We start from the raw sequence: 22,810 nt of genomic DNA, 5'->3' as shown, positions 1-22,810 counted from the left end.
TGTATCTTTGAGATACATAAACGTGGCTGCCTCCCCTGAATCGTTTGTGGTATGACGTTACGCTCTAAGTATGTCGTCGTCGCTGTTATAGATCGCATATATATATATATATATATATATATATATATATATACATATATATATATGCGTATAAATGTATGAATGTGAACTTCTGTTCAGATATTGCACTATAAAGTGGGCCCCCCGAACGGCGACATTTTCGCGCCTAATTTAATGGGGATGGGGGATATACAACAACAAAGGCAACAACAACGGGATGGAAGAAACAACCTCAAGAAGTTAATAAACAAAATGGCGACGATGGCGAGTTGCTGTTTTTCGTTTGCTTGAATTATTTTTTCTTTTAATTTATACATTTTAAATTAGTTAGCACTAGACATACAATTAAACCTAAGCAATAGTTGGCTTACATACTTTTATTTCTTCTGTATTTTTTTTGTAATTTAAATAATGTTTAGCTTAGTCATCTATAAGATATGGAAAGAGCTGCAAGTGCTCGCTGTCACTCGCATTGGAATTATTCACGCTGTGTGCATTACGGTTCAATAACTGGAAGCCCCAATGGCAATTGGCACTAGTTCTTCTGCGCCCACTCCTGCGCCTAGACCTTCTGGTGCTGCGCGTCGCCCTCCATGCGCCAGACACCAAATAGATAGCTCAATTTCTCGGGCGGAATAATCGGTGCTCCGTTTGCCTTGCGCAGGCACTTGAGATCAGCCTCCGCGCCATTGGCGGCACTTAGTAGGGTGTTGGCATTCCCATAGCCAGGTGACAACGGCGACGACTGCGCCTCCAGCGCCTTTAGCAGTGAGATGTCGCTCGAGCTGAGCATGCGGCAGAGGAAGTCGATATATCTGCAAGGATAAGAGATGCGAAAATTTCGATTAGACATGGAAAATCCTTTAAGAGCTCTGAGACGGCTTTTGCAAATAACGAAATAACTAATTGGGCTGAATGAAAAAATGTTAAGATCTTTTGCAATTTATCGTACTTTTGAGAATATTTTTGAAGTATAGAAAAAAACGTATTTTGAATTTAAAGAATTTAAATAAATATTAAATAATATTATAGATATTTTCTACTAAAATGATGGAAATTTAAGAGGAAAAAAATCTAAATTTCCTTGAAAATTCGCAAATGGTTATATTTAATAATTAGCAGTTCTTTAAATATTTCAACAGAACTCAATTTAAATTTTTGTTAGTCTTCCTGTATTTTTCGTAGTTTATTTGAAGTTTTTACTTTACTTTTTAATTTGAGTTTTCCCTTGAGCTGAGGTTATTAATACTCTTCGGTTTATTGGAATTTTCGGGATTGCGTAAACTTTCCAGCTCAGGTATGATCCGCCAAATTGTCTAGAACTGGGTTAAGCCCAGGCTGGAATTGCCCGGCTGAAACGATTACGGACTTACCTTGTGGCCAGCTTGAGCGTCTGTATTTTGCTCAGCTTGTCGCTCGGCAGAGTGGGTATGATCTGCTGCAGGGCCTTGAAGGCGTCGTTGAGGCTCTGGGTGCGCTGGCGCTCCCGCACATTGGCCATGACCCTCTGGTTGCTGAACTCGTCCGTCTCCTCCGACTTGCTGGGCTTGCGTTTGAGCCGACGGCGGGGCTTCCGAAACGCCTTTCCGGTCACATCGCCGGCATCCAGCAGACTGCTCTCGTCCCCCAGGCAGGTGGGCGACATGTCCTCGAGCTCATCCTCCTTGGCATAGCCGCCCACTGAGCTGAGCGCTGTCTGGCGGGCATATTCCATATCGTCGCGATCGGAACTCGAGTAGGTGCTACCATTCAGACTGTTGGCCGGCTCATAGCCTTCGTAATTCGAACTAAAGGGGATACATTTCAATATTCAATATTCATTATTGGTAGAAATTGAAATCTTTAAACTTAGTTTATTCTAAAATTTGTGGAGTTAGTCGCTTACAAATTTTTCTGACTCTTCTAAGCCAACTTAAAGTATCGAAATTTCATTTTCAGACTTTCATGGGTTCGTTGTGCACTGTTTTTCATTTTCTATTTTAATTTTTAGTCTTGTATAGTTTCTATTTATTCTATTATTTGAACAAACAAAACAAATATATTTCTCCATGAAAGACAATGACTTGATACATATGTTCTATTATTCAAAATGATCCAAAAGGAGGAGCATTGAAATATGTACGTGATATACATGTATCTCGTAATTCGTATTAAATTTTCATTTGTGATCCAAGAAATGTTTTTATTCGAAGTGCATATTCGAGGTGGCTTACATATTTCTATATAAAAATGCCTTTCCGTTTTCAAATAAAATAAATATTTTAAAAGAGCAAAGGCTTTTACTATTCAGTTACTACTGTTCGTATCACCACAGTTAACGGTATATCTACTAGAAATTGTTGGAGCAAATGGGCTCTAGAGAGATGCTCCTCCATTTAAATTTAAAGGATTTACGTACCCGGCTCTATAGTTGCTTTGAAAGTGAAGCTGTTGTTGTTGTTGTGGGTGTTGATGTTGTTGCTGCTGCTGCTGTTGTTGTTGTTGTTGTTGCTGATTTATTGTTTGGGGATATCCGCCATATTTGAAGATGTGCGGCTTCTGATCCTGCAGCTCCTCGTCGGCAAAATCGAAATGCGAGTGTGAATGAGAGTGCGGCGAGACGCAAGAGGTTTGTTGGCTGGGCGCCTGCGCCTGCGTCTGAGCTGCGGCCACCTCGTCCACAGTGGTTGGCAAATAGTCCACGTATAATTGTTGTTGCTGTTGTTGTTGTTGCTGCTGCTGTTGCAACAATTTCTTATGCTCGGGCTGCATGGACAGGGCATCCGTTTGGCAGTCGTAATCGCTGCTGCTGCGCGACCGCTTGCCGTGCTCGTTGAGCAAGTAGCCATGAGGAGGTGCGGTCGCCACGCCTCCTGCAGCCTCTGCTGCTGTGGCTGAGGCCTGTTGCTGGTGGTCAAAGCCATTTTGATTGTTGTTCAGCTCCAGGCTGCTTTGAGCGCTCTGATTGCTGTTGGTACTGAGCACCTCGTTGCTTGGAATATTATAATCCGTATCCTCTAGTTCAGTTATGCCATAGGCCGCGTAGTCCGCAGCATTAGGCGCCAGCGAAGGCAACGGAGCATATTGTTGCTGCTGCTGTTGTTGCTGTGGCTGTTGCTGTTGCTGTTGGGGTTGGTGAAGGTGCTGGTGATGGTGCTGGTGTTGCATGTAGTGGGCCGTGGGCTGGTCCATTAGCTGCATGTAGGCATGCTGCTCCACCTGGATGAGCTTGATGACATTATGTTGCAGCTCCATGATGTTGGGCAACGTTGGCTTGTAGCTAATGTCTAGCAGCACCTTCGGCGACACCGGGCGTGCGCTCATTGTTTGATTGGCAATTTTGAAACCAATTGATTTTCCCTTTGCACTCGACAATGAATGTATATATATTGAATATGTATTTTGCACTATTTGTCCGTCTTGTTAGCTTGACTGAATCGCACCCCCGATCCGTTAACTTAGCTTGGTGTGCGCGCAGCGGCAAAGACGAAACGCAACTGACGCACGATCCTGCCGGCCATTGCTCAGATCGATGTTTTGCGCTTTGCTCGTTCGCTATTCGCCATTCGCTGCTGCTCGTCTCGCTGCGTAGCATACTAGTTGTCTCACTCTCGCACATGGAACGGCCGCTTGACGCGAACTCGAGCCTATGGTGGCCGCGTCGCAGGTATGACGTCAACTTAATTCGCCTCTGCATTTCGCTCTTGGATTTTCTCGATTGCGGCGGCTGCAATTCCGTTCTTTGGGTTTTGTCAACCGACTGGAGAGACCAAGCGACCGATAGAAAGAGAGGGACGGAGGGAGAGGAAGAAGGAGCGACGAAAAAATAGGAGTGATGAAGAGCAGATTGGGTTTTATTGGGTTTATTTTGTTGTGTTAATTTCTCGTATCCAGTTAATCTGAAAAAAGTAATATAATATTTAAGTATATTATTGATTGTTTGTTATAGTGCTCTTGTTATACTGTTCCTTTTTTACAGAAGGCTGATATATATGTACTTATTAAATAATTAATTGATAATTAATATTAAAAATTACTATTTTCAAAAGTCCAAATTATTTATAAGCAATTGGCAAAGAGCGACGACATCTGAAAATTGAAAAGCATTTAGAAAATTTGTAGAATGCAAATAATAATATAACTATCTTTCAAATATTTTTTAAAAGTTACATTTTTAAAATATATTGAAATACTTTCTTCTTTTCATACTTCTCATTTTAAAATATTTTCTAAATTAAAATTACAACTAAGTCATTAATATTCATTACTTTTGTATTCAAAGCCATAGCATTATAATCTAATTCTTCGACCCTACATTAAATATCTAAAAGTGGAAACGCCATAGATAATGTTAATTATGCGTAATTAGTAATTACCCACACACATACGCTTACATGTATTTATAAAGGATCTCATCAGGAAAAACAGAAGAAAACTTAAAATCCAACCAAAAAATCAAATTTCCGGATATAATTATCCGCCTGCCTGCAAGCTGAAAATACCCGATTAATGCGTCGAACGAACTTCCGCTGGAAAATACGACAGTAAAGGTACGCCGGAATCGCGTCCTTCAGGGACTTACCTAACCCACCAACGAGGCAGAGAAAAACCATGATAGGGGTTTTTTTTATCTTTACTTTATCACGGGCAATCCTTACCTGATTGGCGAGTGAGACCAATAAAACATGTATGATTAACCATTTTGTATTTACAAAATTTCAATTAATTATAAATTAATTATACTCTGAACCCATTAAAATGGGAAATCAGGGTATAATGGTTTTGTTAAAAGTATGTAACAGGCAAAAGGAGGCGTGGCAGACCCCACAAAGTCCGTCTGACTGTCCATCCGTCCGTTCGTACGCGTCGATCTCAGAAGATATAAGAGCTAGAGATTTGAAATTTTTTCCTAGGTCCGTGTATATCACGCGCATATTAAGGGTTTCTCTAAAAATCGATAACTACGACCGATATTTTATTATCGATTAAAACCCTTATCAAAAACTATTTATTTTATTTTATCTCCTATACCTTTAAAGCTAGAGCTTCCAAATTTTCACTGTAGACTTCTGTGTATTTTATATAATTTCGATTTATTGTAATTTACCCTCACCCACTTGTGCTTTGGAATGTACATATATTTTAACACTATGATTAAGTTTTGAAAGATACATTAGGATTGTACGTATAGAAATTAAATTATTCCACAAATAAATTCTTATAATATTGCCCACACGGCAGCGCAGCCCAAGCGTAGTCGCGGCTTACTTCGCAGAGCGCGTTTTAATACGTATGTGTGTATGTATATGTACCTGAGAGTGATTAGAATATCAGGTTGGAGTGTTCAGGGTACCTCCTAGTCTTCTTACTTGTTTTACATTAATTTACTCAGCATTGCCATTGGCAGTGAATATGAGCTAAAGGGGATGCCTCTACAAAGCCATAGGAGCTTGCGCTTGGTTGTTGTCTTTGCTACGATCACAACTGTGCGAAAGAGAGCGAGATATTTGACTATAATATAAATCATGAGTTCATGGCGGCGCCTGAAAGTATGTACAAATTTTCGTGTGCGCTTTATTTATAGCACATCATTTGCTTTATTTTGCTGATTTTGTTTCGCTTGCTTTTGATTTAATTCTTTTTTGTTGTTTTTTGTTTGATGGGATTTGCTGTTTTTAAGGCATTGGCCACGCTTAAGTCACGTAGTATATTGATTTCAACTGCATTTATGTTGATTTCGGTGAGCAAAAGAAAAAACACATGCAAGAGAAAAACGTAACGTCTGGATGTTTTTCCTATAAGAAATGCGAGCTTGGAGCTGGGCTGAGCGGAGCTCTGTTTTGCGTGCAAAAAGAGAAGCAGCTGCTTTCCATTTTGACGATTCCAATCCTAATCCTGTCATCTAAGTGCATGTAAATGTGTGTGAGTGTGTGTGAGCGTGAGAAGCAATTTTTGGTGCACGTAAATCTCGCTCGACAATCAATTAAAATAAAATATTTTTTTTGTGTCTCGCATTGCGGCATGTCAGACGAAAAGGAAAAACAATAACAACAGCAACAGCAACATCAAAAGAAACAAAAACAATGTTGTCTACATATTTGAATTGACTTCTGATGATGTATCACGATTTATTGTTACCAAAAATGGTTGTCAAAGCGCGTGGAAAAGTGGATCAGCCGCGTCTAACGGTGCAAATCGCGGCAAAAGGCGAGCGCAAGCTGGGGGTAAAAAAAAACTCCCACAGCTATGTACGTCGCGGGCTGCCGAAATGTCTTTTGTCGTCGCTTTGCGTTACGTCGTATGCTCCTTAGACTGTGCGCCTGTTCGTCCCGCTCGTCAATTCGCCTTGTTTGCGCTATGCTTTTTGCGTGGCGCAGATGCAGCACAAGATTAAGCAGCGAAAAATGAAACTAAGCGAAATAAAACAAAGCGAAACAAGGCCGATGGATGTGCAAGCATCTGAAAAGCTGTCCCAAACCGATTCAGCGGAGCTTTATGTACTGTTATATTAATTGCTTTTGGGCAAACGCCGACAGCCAATGGGAAACGATGGCGCCAACACCTACACCAAAGTTGTCGCGCGTCTTTATGTGGCTATGCATGTTAATTAACAATACAAAAGCAGCCGCACATACATACATATACTCTGTCACACACACACACTGCCTCTGTTCACACACACGTCCGAGGCAATGTAAGCAGTTGGCCACCCAATAATATGCTCGCCAACTTGTCATTTAGCCTAGCTCCACCTTAACAAAACAAACAAACTGGTGCGCACATACACACGCACATATACTACATACACATACTCACAAATACAGACAACAGCATACAGGTATGCTGAGCTGCTCCAACGCAACATGTTGGCTGCGGCTAGTTTCATTCCAGCAGCGAACGTGGCGCTAGTCGGTCGTGTGTCGCGCTTCGTTCAACGTCGCCCCTAGGTTCGCGTCAAGTCCAACGGTACAATACGAACTCCTTTTGGTTGCCCGTCGACCGTTATAAGAGTGAGCCTCGCCTGTGTTTCAGTTTCAAGCCGTTTCTTCGTTACGTTTGCCGTTTGTCTGCTTTCGGTTGCCGGCGTTTATTGCCGTTGCTGTTTTCCGTTTGCTCTCGTTTTTTTGCATTTGCTGCGCGTGCGTGCGTGCGTGCGTGATTTAAATGGCGTTTTAAGGGAAATTAAAATGACGGATGTGCTGTAATTTGCACACACACACAGCAAACACACTCCTACATAGAAAACATATGTACATACGTACGTAGACGAGTGTCAATAAATTTTAAACACGCGGCAGTCCGTGGGGCGTAGCATGTGCCTAGCCTTTTGATTACAACTACACAGCGCGTGATTGCAACGCCCCAGCAGCAGCAGCAGCAACAACAGTTGATCGAATTAAGTGTGCATCGTGTGTGTGTTGGTGTGCTTTAGCTGTGCTGATTGCTGTTTGTTGCGCCCGTGGCTGCGTGTCCGGCAATTTAGCGGATATGCAGGAAAATGTGTAACACCCCCGCCCAGGAAGCTAGCCGGCTGCAATAAGTGCTAATAAGTGAAGCGGACCGGATGTATTTATGAATTTTGTGCGTTTGACGCCCAAACGTCGGCTCGCTCAATAAGCGCGGACAGAGGAACACCGGAATAATTGTGGAACACAAGCACACGCACACACTCTCAATACGGTCATGCGCTGCCGCCTCAATAAATATTTGCCTATGGCTTAAGCAACTCGCGCACTCGAATAGCAGCAGCCCCCTCGATCGCACGCGTCACGCACTGCAAAGCTTTTCGCTTCGTCTGCAAGTTGTTTTAGCACAATGCGGCGGCCAACGTCGCTGCCGCTGCGTTTGCTGCGTCGCCGTCTCTAAGCCCAAAGCAGAGAGAAGAATAACAAATTTTCCAAATTCATTCGCTTGGTGCGTTGCACTCTGCCTGTGCCTGTGCCTTCTCCGTCTCCGCCTCCGATTCCGCCGTTATTATTGTTGTGGCTGTGTTTGTTGTCATTGATTTGGCGGGTAGCATGCAGCAGTGGCAAACGGTAACAGCTGCTGCGACAATAGAGACTAACTCCAATAGTTGCAGCGATTATTTCAAGCACCGTCGTCGTCGTCGTCGCCAGCGTTGCAGTTGCAGTCGTAGTTCCGTAACGTGGATAGAACGTTGCCGGGCAATTATTATTTTGTAAGACGTTTTACAATTTAATGGTTTTCATGGTAAGCACCACTCGGCTCCCTAAGCCAGAGCACCAAGACCCCAATGCCATATGCCATGTGCCCCCGTTCTTGGTCAGCCCAGTTCAACACCTTCCCACACTCTCCTCCCTCTTTACTCCTTTCTTCTCGCACCTTCCTTTTCCCTGTCACAGCGCGAGTTAAGTTTTCCTTGCCTTCTCCCCGCTCTCTTTCACCATCCACGAACTTGTTTGCTCTGCCCTTTTTGGACAGCAGACACCTCTGAGTGCATCCGGAGACACACGGAGGCTGACATCTTCATGGTGATAATCGTGGCACACACATTCCGACAGACTCACGCAGACTGTTTCTCAGCTTATTATACCCTGTTTTATCTTCGCCTCTTCCTCTTTGCTTCCAGAATGGACTGGGATCCGACCCTCTGTCAGCAAAGGAGGTGAGTTTCGGTATTATAAAGAACCTTTAACTACGCTGAACTTTTATAGATTTACAGCACTCATAACAATCATCGATCATTGAATATGATAGAATCAATAACGAGTGGCTGAGATCAATAGACCAGTAAAAGTATTTACGAGTAGACCTGAAGTATTTTGGATAAATACATTTTTTCTAAACATGTCAGTCATGACCAGTGAAAGTATTTACGAGTAGACCTGAAGTATTTTGGATAAATACATTTTTTCTAAACATGTCAATCTAAAAGATTATGTGCTGATTCCTCTGCACAGTCAAACATATTGAAGCTTCCATCACAATTGACTGATAAAGAGTATTCAATTATTTTTATACCCTGAACCCATTGAAAATGGGAAATCAGGGTAAAATGGTTAAAAGTATGTAACAGGCTAAAAGTATGTAAAAGTTAAAAGTATGTAACAGGCAGAAGGAGGCGTGACAGACCCCACAAAGTATATATATTCTTGATCAGGGCGACAAGCTGAGTCGATTTGGCCCTGTCCGTCCGTCCGTATGTATGAACGCGTCGATCTCAGAAGATATAAGAGCTAGAGAATTCAACTTTTTTTTTAAAATGTCCGTATATACAGCGCGCATATCGCGTTTATCACTAAAAAACGATAACTCATTCCGATATTATTTTATCGATAAAAAATCTTATCAAAGATCAGTTAAAAAATTATATCAAGCTAGAGTTTAAAATGTATTATAAGATGTATTTTATACAATTTCGGTTTTTGTTAAAATTTACCCCCCACCCCTAAATCCACCCCCTCACCCTCATCTTTGTAAAAGTCGTATATCCAATACTAGAGACTTGTGCTTCGGTATACACATACATTTAAACATTATGATTACGTTCTGAAAGGTTCATTACGATCGTACGTCTAGAAATTAAATTATTCAACAAATAAGTTTTCATTATATTGCCAACACTGCAGCGCAGCCCAAGTGCAATCGCCTGTATATTTGAGTGTGTGTGTATGCGTTTTTTTTTTTTTTTTATATATTCGTTTATTAACAGTTTTAATAATACAAGGAGCAAGTTGCGTGGTGGCTAGGATAGTGCGCGATGCTTGCGGGACGGCCGTAAAGCATTGCTTCGCAAGCACTGTGCGCTACCTTAGCCTGGGACAGTCGACTTCTCATTCGCTCGACTCTGCGGAGCTCCATCATCACTGTGGCCGCGAAGGTGCTTGTTAGTTCCCAAGCTTCCTCCGATTCCAGCATGGTGTTGACAATGTTGTCCGCTCTGATGGAGCGGCCCACTGCCTCTTCCAGATGACGCCTCTCCTCCAGGAACCGTCCACATTCGAAAATAATGTGGTTGGCGTCTTCCACGTGCCTTCGCTCGCACCAGGGGCACTCGTCAGATTCCTCGTGGCCGAAGCGCTTCAATTAGCTCCGAAAGCATCCATGTCCCGAGAGGATCTGCGTAAGGTAGAAGCTTACCTCGCCGTGCTTGCGGTTGACCCATGGTTCAAGCTCCGGGATGAGCTTGTGCGTCCACCGCCCTTTAGCTGAGCTATTCCACTTTCTTTGCCATCGTGCAATGCTGTTCGCCCTGATAGCGTTGGGTCGCGCAGGCGCGTGCGAATTTCGCTCCACGGCTTCGGTGACCAAGTACTCCAGTGGTACCATACCAGCTATGACGAGCGCCGCGCAGCTGACTCTGATTGCGCTCAGTCTGTAGATCGCGCAAATGCCCCGGCTGTAGCTCGGCGTTGCCATCGCTGTGTGTGTGTGTGTGTGTGTGTGCGTGTGTGTTTGCAAATTATTATTGAAATATCAGTTGCTTGTAGGGTTCAGGGGATCTCGTAGTCGAGCAGTCTCGACTAGAGCTTTCTTACTTGTTTTAATTTGATATTTATTATACATTTGATAAATTATTATTATTTGGTCAATCGACTACGAAGCGGAAAATAGTTACAAAAGTAAAATTCATACAAGAAGGTTCATTACCATGATAGTTTCCCTTTATTGAAAATGTTGTCACTAACAATATTAGAGTTATTTAGATTTTAGACTTAGGCAAACAAATAAAAAGTCCCCTGAAGAGAATACTAAGAGCAAAAGATATCAAAACTGAAGCTGAGCTGAAATTATCAGACTAATGACAAACAAATTTTTGAATAAAGATTCTGTATGTACCGAATATGATATACCAGCATAGATCACTTTCTCCTCAGGTATCAGCTTTCCCATCCAGTCTATTCGACTCACAATCAATTAAGGTGATTTGACTTCACTCATAGAGACTTTGGAGTAGACGATATTCGATATTCGATTCGGCGTATGGTAGCAGTATCGATATCGCCAAGACGATTCCCAGTTCTGCAACTGGTCAACTTATGAATTGCAGCAAATTGCGCACGCCTCAAAGCAAAAGCCGCACAGCAATTGATTTTTGCCCGAAAAATGCCTGTCGGCAAATATTATTTGCCAGCTCGCATACCAATCGAAAAACAATCCATAAAACTGGCCATCAACTGGGGCGAGAGAGAAAGAGAAATGAGTAGAGACAGGCCGGAGACGGTGCTGATGACACGAAGATGCTGTTCAGGCGCAGCTAATGGTCAACTCCTCTCGGGCTCGGCGCCTATGAGACATTTCAGCACGTCTCACACAAATTAGCGCAGTAATTGCAACGCCAATAACAATATCGTAAGGGAGGGCGTGCGGTCTGTAGGAGTGGGGACCGGGCTAGGCAGGGGCTTCTACACTGGCGGATCGAGATCTCGGGCAATAAATCAGCACAGTTACGCGAGGCAATTAGATAAAATGGCTGAACGGTTGCTCTTCCCGCATATCAATTGCAATACATCTCGATTCGTATTGCATCTCTGCTCTCGGCTCTCTACTCTCGATGTGTCCGATGAAGTTGTTGTCAATGCAATCCATAAGATAAAATAGCCCAAAAGTCACCGATTGCATGTGCATTGGCCTCAACGGCCCCAATAGCCCCAGCGGCTCCGACTACTTCGCTGGACACAATCGCAGACAAAGTATCTAATCTAATGTTGTTTTCAAAGACAATGAGCATTTGTTTCAATAAATAAATGCAGCAGCCGCAACACACCAACAATAAGTAAGACGGCTCTAGTCGAGACTGCTCGACTAGGAGATACCCTGAATCCTCGAAGCTGATATTCTAATCATTCTGCACTTCTTCGGCTGCACTACGGTTATAGGGAAGTGGGGCAATATTATGAGAATTTATGTTAAATAATTTTCTTATGGTAGGACTATCTTTGTGAAACAAAGTACAGGTCTCTAGTACCTGAAATATGTTTTTACAAATTATGGGCGAGGGGGCGTGGTATCCAAAATCTGTAAATTACATAATCTTCGTATTCATCAAATTTATATAGACATTAAATCATTCTTGGTCTAAGAATGTTTAAATTGAGATCTCGGCGTTCATACGGACTGACAGACGGACAGACGGACGAACGGACTATATCGACTCAGCTCATCGTCCTTCTGCCTTTTACATACTTTTTCACAAAAGCGTTATGCAATGATTTCCCATTTTCAATGGGTTCAGGGTATAAAAACTGCAGCAACAACAACTGCACCAAACATCGCCCCAGGGGTAGCTCGACTAAAGCAATACTTTGTAATTAGCCTTAGCCATGTGAGCGACTTTTAATTATCTTTTTTAATTAACTAACAAAGACAAAAACAATATTATTGCGAAAATTACAAGCTGCAAAAGTCGGAGCTAAAAGTTCAATCAGTTTTTTTCATTAATATAAAGCAATAGTTTCAATTCGAATATATAAATGATTCTGAATGCATGTCCGATCGACAATTTATAGTTAAACTCGTATATTGTAGAAAAATCATGAAGTTTTCGAAGGGGAAACAATCTTTTTTTGATAAATATATATGTTTTGAATGTTCATTATTTGTAATATTATTATTATTATTAATATTATTAATATTATTATATATTGGTATTGTGACTGCAACAGTAGGAAACTAGAAGAAAACTATATATACATAAATAGTTGCAGTCGCAAAAGCTGAATATTCTAATATAATATTAGTTGTAATATATAATAATAAGTTACTACTTAATACTTAATATATAGTAGTAGAATTAAGAAGGGTGTTCTATCAAATATTGTAATGTATGCGAAAAATGGGGCTGTTCCTTTTGAAAACCTGAACTTCATCGAATTTTAAAGCTCTGAAGAAGCCTTTTATTTATTTACAATTTCAAAACATATTGAGGCACACTGAGGCTAGGTGACTCAATCATGCCCTATTGGCAATTTTACATATACAGGGTAGGCAGCATCGCGTGGCTGGCCAAGTGTAAAAAACTCAGCATCTAGAAGTTCGGCCAGCTTGTAAATCGCCCACTCGACGCTGACATTTTTTCATAATTTGCGCTACAAGCTTGACAATTGTCGTTTGTTGCCCACTGGGCAATGTTTTTATTGTTGTTGTTGTCGTTGTGGCTATTCTCGCTGTTGTTGCTCTTCTGTTGGCAGTTTGTGTGCAACTGCAGTGCGCCGCATCCGTTTGGCCAAAAGCTCTTCGAATGGCGCGAAACGCGAAGTGTTGGCGCTTTCGCACCTCCAATTCACAGCTTCAGAGCTCCAAGTGAAACCTCGTTGTCCTCCTCTATTCTCCCCTTCCCCTTCCTCACGCTGATGCATATGCAATGCTAAATTAAAATTTATCCGTTTTCTGGCGCTGCGGGCAGCCAATAACTGTTTTAAGCCAGCTCTTTTTGTAGTCTTATAATACATATACATATACATATAAATATATCTTTTTTTTTTAATATTTGTTTGTCGGCTTGGTTTTATTGCTGCTAGTTTATTAGTCAAAAATTTCGTAAGCGCTTAATGCGCAACAATTGCGGTTTCGCATATGGGGCAGCAAGAAGAAGAAGAATAAGAAGAAGCAGATGCAGAAGCGTTCGTCCCGACGGAAGTCGTTTGCGGTTCCACGCAGTTGAATTCAATACGCCAAACAGCTACCAAGCACGCACAGAGATACACACACTCACGCACACACATGCATACTCACACAAACTATCTGTCTCACTCTTTTTCGGCATTTTGTCAAACTTGATTAGCCGTAGCCGTAGCTTATGGCCTTATTGCTTACTTGCATATTTAAAAAGCCACATTCTGAATCATAATGATGTTGCTCTTGATGATGATCTCAAAATCTCTTACTCTTTCCACCTCTGTCTATTTTCCTCTATCTCTATCACACTCTCTATCTCCCTCTCGCTATCTGTTATGCTCAATCCATCTCTATCTCTCTCCCACTGTGTTCTTCTTTTGCAGGCAGAGGGCCCTCCGGTTCAAGTTGAACCAGTTGATTTGAGTCTACGTTCGCCGCGCGGTAAGTTGCTAATTATACACATTTCCATCTTAAAGCTCCATCTGCAGCTACTTTTATTCCCGTGGTTGTTGTTGTTGTTGTCGTTATTTGCTAACGCATGATAAATATGGTTCCGAGTAATTAATCAATGGACTAGCCATCATCTGCGTGAGGTTGGCTTTTCAAAACGGGCCAAGTGAGCATTTCGAAGAGAAACCAATTTGAATATCTAGTGAAAAGCGATCGGAGGCGGGCTTTTTAATTATAAAAGTTTACAGCTTAAGCAACTTTCGTAGTGGGTGGCAGGTAAAAAATCTTTAATTGATAAGCAGAAACAATTTTAAGGCTAACTCCTAAGCGATTTGCCACTGACTCAAGACTCTTCAATGAAAGTTGAAAGTTTTCGATAATTTGTGCTCATACGTTTCACCAAAAAAAAAAAAATAAAAAAAAAAGGGTTTCTAGATAGTCGCTGAAAATACATAAGCTTAAAGCATTTACCGCTTAATCGCTTATAAATCATTGAACAATATTCTTCAAGCCGTTTACTCTTTAAATAACTCACTAATTATATCTATTGCAAATACCCTCAATTCTCTCTTTGATTTTGCTTTCATATAAATATTCTGTTTATGTGAAATTGTTTGGTTTGTTATATATACATATACATTAAAAAAAAGCTCACGAAATACGATTTACGTATATAGCTCAGATATGCAAGGTTGACCAAATTGGAAGAACCCATTTTTATACCCTGAACCCATTGAAAATGGGAAATCAGGGTTAATGGTTTTGTTGAAATGTATGTAACAGTCATAAGGAGGCGTGGCAGACCCCACAAAGTATATATATTCTTGACCAGGGCGACGAGCTGAGTTGATTTGGCCCTGTCCGTCTGTCTGTCCGTCCGTCCGTCTGTCCGTATGTTTGAACGCATCGATTTCAGAAGATATAAGAGCTAGAGACTTCAACTTTTTTTTAAAATGTCCGTATATATCACGCGCATATCGAGTTTATCACTAAAAAACGATAACTCATTCCGATATTTTTTTTATCGATAAAAACCTTATCAAAGATCACTTAAATAATTATATCTCCTACATCTTTCAAGCTAGAGTCTCCAAATTAAAAATGTATATTAAGATGAATTTTATACAATTTCTGTTTTTGTTAAAATCCACCCCCTCACCATCATCTTTGTAAAAGTCGTATATCAAATACTAGAGACTTGTGCTTCGGTATACACATACATTTTAACATTATGATTACGTTCTGAAAGTTTCATTACGATCGTACGTCTAGAAATTAAATTATTCATCAAATAAGTTATCATTATATTGCCAACACTGCAGCGCAACCAAAGCGCAAACGCCTGTATATGCGTGTGTGTGTGGGTATGCGTGTGTTTATTTGTATGTGTATGTGTGTGCGTGTATTTGTTTGTATGCGTGTGTGTGTGCCAACTATTATTGAAATATCAGTTGCTTGTAGGGTTCAGGGGATCTCGTAGTCGAGCAGTCTCGACTAGAGCTTTCTTACTTGTTATATAATGATTTTGTGAAAAAGTATGTAACAAGCAGAAGGAATCATCGCAGACGCCATAAAGTATATATATTCTTGATCAGCACGACGAGCACGCTGAGTCGATATAGCCCTGTCCGTCCGTCGGTCTGTCCGTATGAACGCCGAGATCTCAGAAGTTATAAGAGCTAGAGAGCTGAAATTTGGTGTGCATACTCGTGTATACCATACGCAGTACGAGTTTGCTTTATTTTTTCGATAACTCAACCGATAGCTTGTTAGTCGAGAATAATCGAATAATTGATTTTGTGTTTTGTGAGCCTCATTGGAATACTATTAGACGTGGAGACTTCAGATTTACTGTGTATATACATATGATGAATTCGAACATTTTGTAATCAACAGATTTTGGAAACCACGCTCTCTGCGCTCCAAATTTGTAAAAAAAAAAGTATTTCAAATACTAGAGACTAGTGCTTTGCGCTCATTTTGCTCATTTTGAACATATGAAAGTTTTATTAAGATTTTACGTCTAGAAATCAAAGTATTCAACAAATAAATTCGCTTAATATTGCTGCGCAGTTATCAGAGCACGTGCGCGTGAGGGTGGATGCATATGTATGTATGTGTGCGTGCATAAAAGAAGTGCAGAATGATTAGAATATCAGCCTGGCCCTGTCCGTCCGTCCGTCCGTATGAATGCGTCGACTTCAGAAGATATTTTCAGCTTCTTTTGAATACTATTGGAATGTACACACATTTGGATTACGCTCTGAAATCTTGATTAAGTTTGTTTGTCCATATATAAAAGAAATTATTCAACAAATAAATTCCCTTAATATTACCCACATTGCAGCGCAGTCCAGGCGCAGTTGCTGCTAACTGCGCAGTTAGCAGAGCGCGGACCTTTGCGTGTGTGTGGATGTATGTATGTGTTTATGTGTGAGCATAAAAGAAGTGCAGAGTGGAGGGCTCAGGGTATCTTCTGAAGAGAAGTATGGACTAGAGTCTTCTTGCTTGTTTTTATACTCATTCACAAAAGTTAAATGAGTATATTGCTTTGTGCAATGTCCGTCTTGCTGTCTGACCGTCTGTCCGACTGTCCGCAGAAATCCTATTAGTTGATGAGCTAGACCATCCAAGATAACGACCTATGGCGGATATATCTACGCCCATGGAAGGCGTCGGATAAAACTGTATCTCCTAGAGCTTCAAAGCTAGAACATTCGAATTTTGCACGTGAGCTAATGCTATGATTCGATAAAGATTGATGAAAAAATGATGTCTACATATAAATTTTCTACAGTATTACAGCCAAACTTAGCTACTAAATTGTTGAAGAGGTGGGAATGTGTATTCCGCATAATCATTTTATTTTGTTTATTGTGGCCGTCTCTGTCATGAAGTTTGGGATGCTATTGAATCGCACAGCTACTGAATCTGAGATTCTATCTATCGTCTTGTTCTTATCTTGATTAATATATTTCATTTTAATAAGATAAATACATTCTTATTTTGTTGTAAATCAAATTAGAGCAGATGAAATCCCCATTGGTAATCTATAGGTAATTTAGTTGATCATGCTCAACAGACTTATCCGGAGAATAGAATGAGAATAACAAGTAACAAGATGTGTAGTAAATAGTCCGACAGAAGAGATAAACTTGATAAAGAAGCATTTAGAAGTTATTCTTCGATAGACTGTCATTGCTATTTGTGGAGCTGCGCATAAGGATTAATCATGAAGTCCCTTAGCTAAAACAATCTTTTAATTAGCGGAGCTTTTCAAATATGCAAATACCTATTTAATAAATTGCAAACAACAAAGTTTCATCGTCTGAAATCAGATTTATTGCATTTGTAATCAAAAAACTTATCCAGTAGCCAAAGTTCCGGTTTCGCCTTTATGTATGCGAATTACGTGTGGGGCATTGGTGTTCCGGGTCTTAGGCTTTAGTGTCAAAGTTCATTCGTCTGCGGCGTAAATGTATTCAGTGGAGGCGAATATGAATGCCAAACTCTTTAAAAACAAGTAAGAAAACTCTAGTCGAGACTGATCGACAAGGAGATATCCTGAACCCTCCAATCTGATATTCTACGCACTCTACACTTCGTTTAGGCACACATACATACACACGCACGTATTAGAACGCGCTCTGCTAACTGCGCAGTAAGCAGCGACTGCGCTTGGGCTGCGCTGCAGTGCGGGCAATATAATACGAATTTATTTGTTGAATAATAGGACCTAGGAAAAAAAATTTCAAGTCTCTAGATCTTATATATTCTGAGATCGACGCGTTCATACATACGGACAGACGGACGGACGGACAGACAGATAGACGGACAGGGCCAAATCGACTCAGCTCGTCGCCCTGATCACGAATATATATACTTTGTGGGGTCTGCCACGCCTCCTTTTGCCTGTTACATACATTTTAACAAAACCATTATACCCTGATTTCCCATTTTCAATGGGTTCAGGGTATAAAAAGAAATGAGGGTCTCTGTCTCTTGCCGAATGCTTATGGGATTTTCTCATCTATATTTAAATATTTCTACATGCCAAATATAAGAGCGAAGCAGAGATATTTGTATATCATACATACAACATTATATCATATATATTCGTTCGTATTCTTTATTGCGAAAGTGAAAGCATTTTCTAACAGTAGTTGATGCTCAGGTTTAGCTAATGAAATAGATGGGTTTAATTGTTTCTATTTTCATTTTGAATTACATTTAATGCGAGAGCCCCGGCCGTCATGCAACCTGTTGCAGACGTAGCGCTCGCTCGTAATCAACATGAAAATCACTTGTGGTACCATAAAACGGATTCACGTCGACTCCCTCCGAGCGTGGCTCCATTTCTAACGCAACGACAATGGGCCACAGCTGTTGGCTGCCCACTGAGCCAGAACCCGAGCTCCAGTCGAAGGCAGTTAAATAGAGGCGGCAGAAGTGGAATGGTAGGGGAAGGGGTGCTCGTTCGGATAGGGGCATACCATCTAGCGCAACTAACAAGCCCATAGAGAGCGTGTGTCGCTGTTGTTGTTGTTGTTGCAGCTGTTCAGTTCTTGTTGGTTTTACCACTTGACCGACCACCAGCTGTTGACCATTTGACCTTTTTGGCAGCCTTTCTCTTTGACCAGGCGCATAGTGTGGCTAGTATGTGTGTGTGAAGTTAACAGCAACGCCCCAAAGCTGTTGCCCACTGCGTGGTGCTTACCCGTTCCGGGTCTCGACTCATCAGCAGCGACATCACCAGTGACTATCTTATAAGATGGATGTTTGCCTCGGCCAGATAGATAGTTATATGGTTGCTATAGCTGTCTCTGGTACTGTAGCTGCCTCTGCTGCCGCTGCTAAGCCTCTGGCCGTAGGGTGCCCCAGCGGTACACATAATTTAATTAAGAAGCAGAGCTCGGGCTGCCTTAAATGGCTATACAGTAAGATTAACAGCTAAGAGCTGAAACGCGTTGCGTTCATTATACATCGGCCAAAAGAGAAAAATCCGAGAAATATATATATATATATATATATATATATATATATATATATGTATAAGATCCGATATACAAAATGACAATATAAAAGACCGAGTGCCAGTCGGCAGTTGCGCATATTAATCAATTAGGCATGATATTAGTGAGGGCATCATTAATTTTGTCAATACGCTTGAGCTATCGAGAAGCGCAGAGAGACGTCCATTCAGTCGATCGCTCTTAATGGTTTTTCCTCTTTGGCTTTATGGCATGCTACCATAGCGCGCGAGTTGTCTGCGGATCTGCGGCAAATGTGTTAAATAGCGTTAAAGTTTGTAAAACAAACGGCACATAATGGGAGACCCCGCTTTAATTTTCAAGTTTAACGGTCATTCAGCATTGCCTTGCGCTGTATATATGCTTATATATTACTCGTATACACATGTGTATATGTGTGGACATTTGACTATTTGGCCACTTAAATTATGGCTTTTAAATAATTATGCAATTAGGAGGCAGCCACGATAGCTGATAGTCGATAGCCGATAGCCCCGAACTGCGAATGAGCCGAATGAAGCGGAGAAGAGAAAAAAACCTGAAAATGCCTGGGACCCACAATTTACCCTCTATTGAGCAAAGATCTTGAAATTTATAATGTTAGCTTATTTGGGAGTAACCAAGAGGAATGTTAATAATATTTGCATAGTTAAGGAAAGTACAAATTTTTGTATAAATAGTACATGTTTTGGTTATTCTAAAAAAATGGTGGCATATATATGTCATTGAATTATACGTCTAGTCTACAAAACGTCAGCCTTGCAGAGCAAACTAGCCAGGGTATAGCCAAACTCAGCCAAAAAACTGCCAAATAAAAAAAGGCTGTCTGCCGAATCCCCGACAGTCGAGTGCGAATTCCCACCAAGTCTAATTGCAGGCTGGGAAGCGTTGCAGCTAAAGTGAACCAGCTACAACTTGATTTATTTAAGCTACTCAAACAGCCCATAAATAAAGCTGTTGAACTAGCCGCACAGAGCACAGCTTGGCTTAGTTGGGGCTGGATGAGGGGCAGAAGCCGGTGCAGGCCTTGGTGGTTTTCTTAGCCCAAGTCTCCCAGCCTGAGACTCCGCGCCTTGGACTGCTCCTCTGCGCGGCTGGCTCGGCACTTGGGGGCATAGGCTTTCAGGTTAAGTAGATGCGGCGACACGCGGGTCGTTGCCAAAGCAAAGGACTTTAAAGACGGGCTGCGGGCTGCGGGCTGTGGGCAGCGGGCAGCGGGCAACATGGGCCCGTACTCTTTGCTCCTCGGAGCAAAGTATTGAATGATATGCAAGATTTGCTCTGTTACCGTTGCTGCACTTCATCGATGCGACTGCTGCTGATTTTGGCATCTCGAGCGATAGACTCTATCCCTCTCTTTCTCTTTGAGAGATGGCAAATCTTTCATAACTGCAGGCAGCGGCCGCTCCTTGACTCTGAATGCAACTCGCGAGAATTCATTTGCCTGGCCCGCACAATGCGATTGCTTTTTAATTATGCCCGAGCTGAGCTGTGCTGAGCTGGTGGTTGTCGGCTGACACCGAGTGGAAGGTACTGGTGATTGGGGACAGGCAACTGGGCACAGGTCCAAGTTCTGGCTGTTTAACATGGCGCGTATGTAACGCGCTTGTCGCTCGGCTCGTTCGCGTTGACTTGGACTCCAGTTGACTGAGTGACTGCCTTTTTGAGGTTATGTGAAAGGTCAAGTTCGTGATCGCATTCAAACATTTTTGCCAACCACTCATCTTGCTGCGCAGATCGGCGCACCAACTGCCTGCTTGCCTGCCCACCAAACGCCTCCAATTCCAACTCAAACCGGGCCCAAGTGAACTCAGCCTAGTCGTGGATACAGCGAGGGGTAAGGTCGGGGTGCGAGTGTGAGCCCGACCCAGAGCTCAAAGACGACGACGACGACGTCGTAGAAAAATTGAAGATGAGCGTGCCACCACCACGCCACGATTCTGCCATTGCCACACTGCCTGCCCCTTATGCCCCACCCAGTCCCCCACCCGCTGCCCTGCTGCCCCGCTGCATCGCTGCCTGTCGCACCAAATTGAGTGAATGTAAACTGTGGTTTACTTGTTTCCAGCGTTGTCATAGTAATTTTTCTGCACTATAACAACGGGCAGCGTCGCCTGCAACTGCTCCCAGCTCCTAGCTCCGGTGGCAGCAGTCACAACGAAAAAAAAAAAAAAACCCGAAAACAGACAAAAAATGGAGATGCTGATGACACTGGAGACACGTTGTCTCTCTGGCAATCGTGCAACTGACACACCAGCAACAGCAACAGCAACAGCAACAGCAAGAGCAACAAAACAAAAACGAAATGTTATAGCAGCATATGCCACACGAACCAAAAATTACACTGGACAACACAGGGTGCGGCTAAGGTATGCGCAGGGCGGGGAGTGTGCAGCAATCTTTAGTTTGCGTTTTTGTTTTCCTTAATTTTGGGTGGGGAATCAGTTGACTCCAATCCATTGCTTTGAGGATGATTTGAATGTCGACTGTTACCTCTGTCGCTGCCGCTGTTCATGTGATTTTTCAGGCACTTTGATTACTTTGCGGATTAGCTGCCTACATGGAGACACAAAAATTTTATTAAAATATCTAAGCTCCCTCCGGATCAGTTAGATGTTTATTTTGTCATTTTATTATTATTAGCAGTGGCTCATGTTAATTTAGTAATTGATATACATACGTATATATGTGGAAATATATTTTGCTGGGAATTGCTATTAATATTTTACTGTCAAATGTAAAATGCAACGAGAATGTATTATCTTTCATTTTAATTTTCAATTCAAAATTTCAGACATATCAAAGAAGACAATCGCAGCAAAGCTAGTTAATGCTATAAGATATTATTTGACTTTTAAAATCGAAATTCTATAAAATACAATGTACATTCAGGCTCATTCAATTTTTGTTTAAATTGACCCCCCATTCCTATATCCACCCCCTCACACTCATATTTGTAAGAGGCGTATTTCAAATACAAGATCCTTGTGATGTGAATAATACATACATAACCATATTATAATTATAATCTGAAATTTTTATGAAGATAGTCCATCCATATTGAGCAATTAAGTTTCCATAGTAAATCCACACTGCAGCCAATGCGTGTTTATTCTTGCATCCCTGTGTTTTGTGTTCCTTGTGTGAGCAGAAGGACTCGAAGAACTATTATGAAATATCAATTCGAGCAGCCTCAACTAGAGCTTTTCTTACTTGAAGTACTTTTGGAGATCTTGATAATGATTTTTACATCGTTGCATTCACTATTATTTAAATTAATATAATCATAAATAATGTTTATGAAAATTGATGTAGCTTTGATTAGGAGAGGGGTAGCATCCACAATTAAGGAGTCAATTGCCACTCCTTTACTATTCTAACTAGGCCATACTTTCACCATGTCCATCCATCCATCTCATGTATTTCGCAGCCAATAAAAATCCTCATTGGTTGTGCAGGATAATTTATAATACACAAATAATACTCAGTACAAATACACATGCTGCGAACATGGTTTGGGATTGGTTCTCGGACTCGCTGCGCAGTCGAAATTTATTCAGTAACCTGAGACTGATTACAGACATGCGTAGCTCTTGGCGTCAGTTAACGCCTAACAAGTGCCTCAATGCGCTCGACAGCCAGCCTCGGGCAGCAGCGGCTGTTTGTTGGCCATAAATCAACGCCCATGTGCCAACTGAGCAACTGGGCACCAA

The 22,810-nt window shown here is 41.6% G+C and overlaps 2 protein-coding genes across 3 annotated transcripts in view; one reads left to right on the top strand and one right to left on the bottom strand.

Annotated features, from left to right (window-relative positions):
• Positions 1-329: 329 nt before the first annotated feature.
• Positions 330-3,475, bottom strand: twi (twist family bHLH transcription factor). Its single transcript, XM_018106251.3, has 3 exons — positions 2,459-3,475; positions 1,434-1,847; positions 330-875 (listed from the first exon to the last, which is right to left on the bottom strand). The coding sequence occupies exons 1-3, from the start codon at positions 3,361-3,363 to the stop codon at positions 623-625; spliced, it is 1,572 nt and encodes a 523-aa protein (XP_017961740.1). The 5' UTR covers positions 3,364-3,475; the 3' UTR covers positions 330-622.
• Positions 3,476-6,837: 3,362 nt separating this feature from the next.
• Positions 6,838-22,810, top strand: part of LOC108654732 (uncharacterized) — a 53,709-nt gene continuing 37,736 nt past the window's right edge. The window contains exons 1-3 of one of the 2 annotated variants that reach the window (XM_018106248.3): positions 6,845-8,250; positions 8,630-8,665; positions 14,001-14,058. In XM_018106248.3, coding sequence (XP_017961737.2) covers positions 8,239-8,250; positions 8,630-8,665; positions 14,001-14,058 — 106 coding nt within the window. In that variant the 5' untranslated portion in view covers positions 6,845-8,238. Of the gene's footprint in view, positions 8,251-8,629; positions 8,666-14,000; positions 14,059-22,810 lie in introns of both variants that reach the window. The other variant, XM_089261117.1, reaches the window with a different exon arrangement.

This window comes from Drosophila navojoa, chromosome 5 (genome assembly GCF_054131105.1).
Source record: "Drosophila navojoa isolate 15081-1374.11 chromosome 5, UAZ_NAV_1.0, whole genome shotgun sequence".
Taxonomy (NCBI): domain Eukaryota; kingdom Metazoa; phylum Arthropoda; class Insecta; order Diptera; family Drosophilidae; genus Drosophila; species Drosophila navojoa.
The sequence above is the reverse complement of the archived record's forward strand: the minus strand, read 5'-3'. Positions and strand labels throughout refer to the sequence as shown.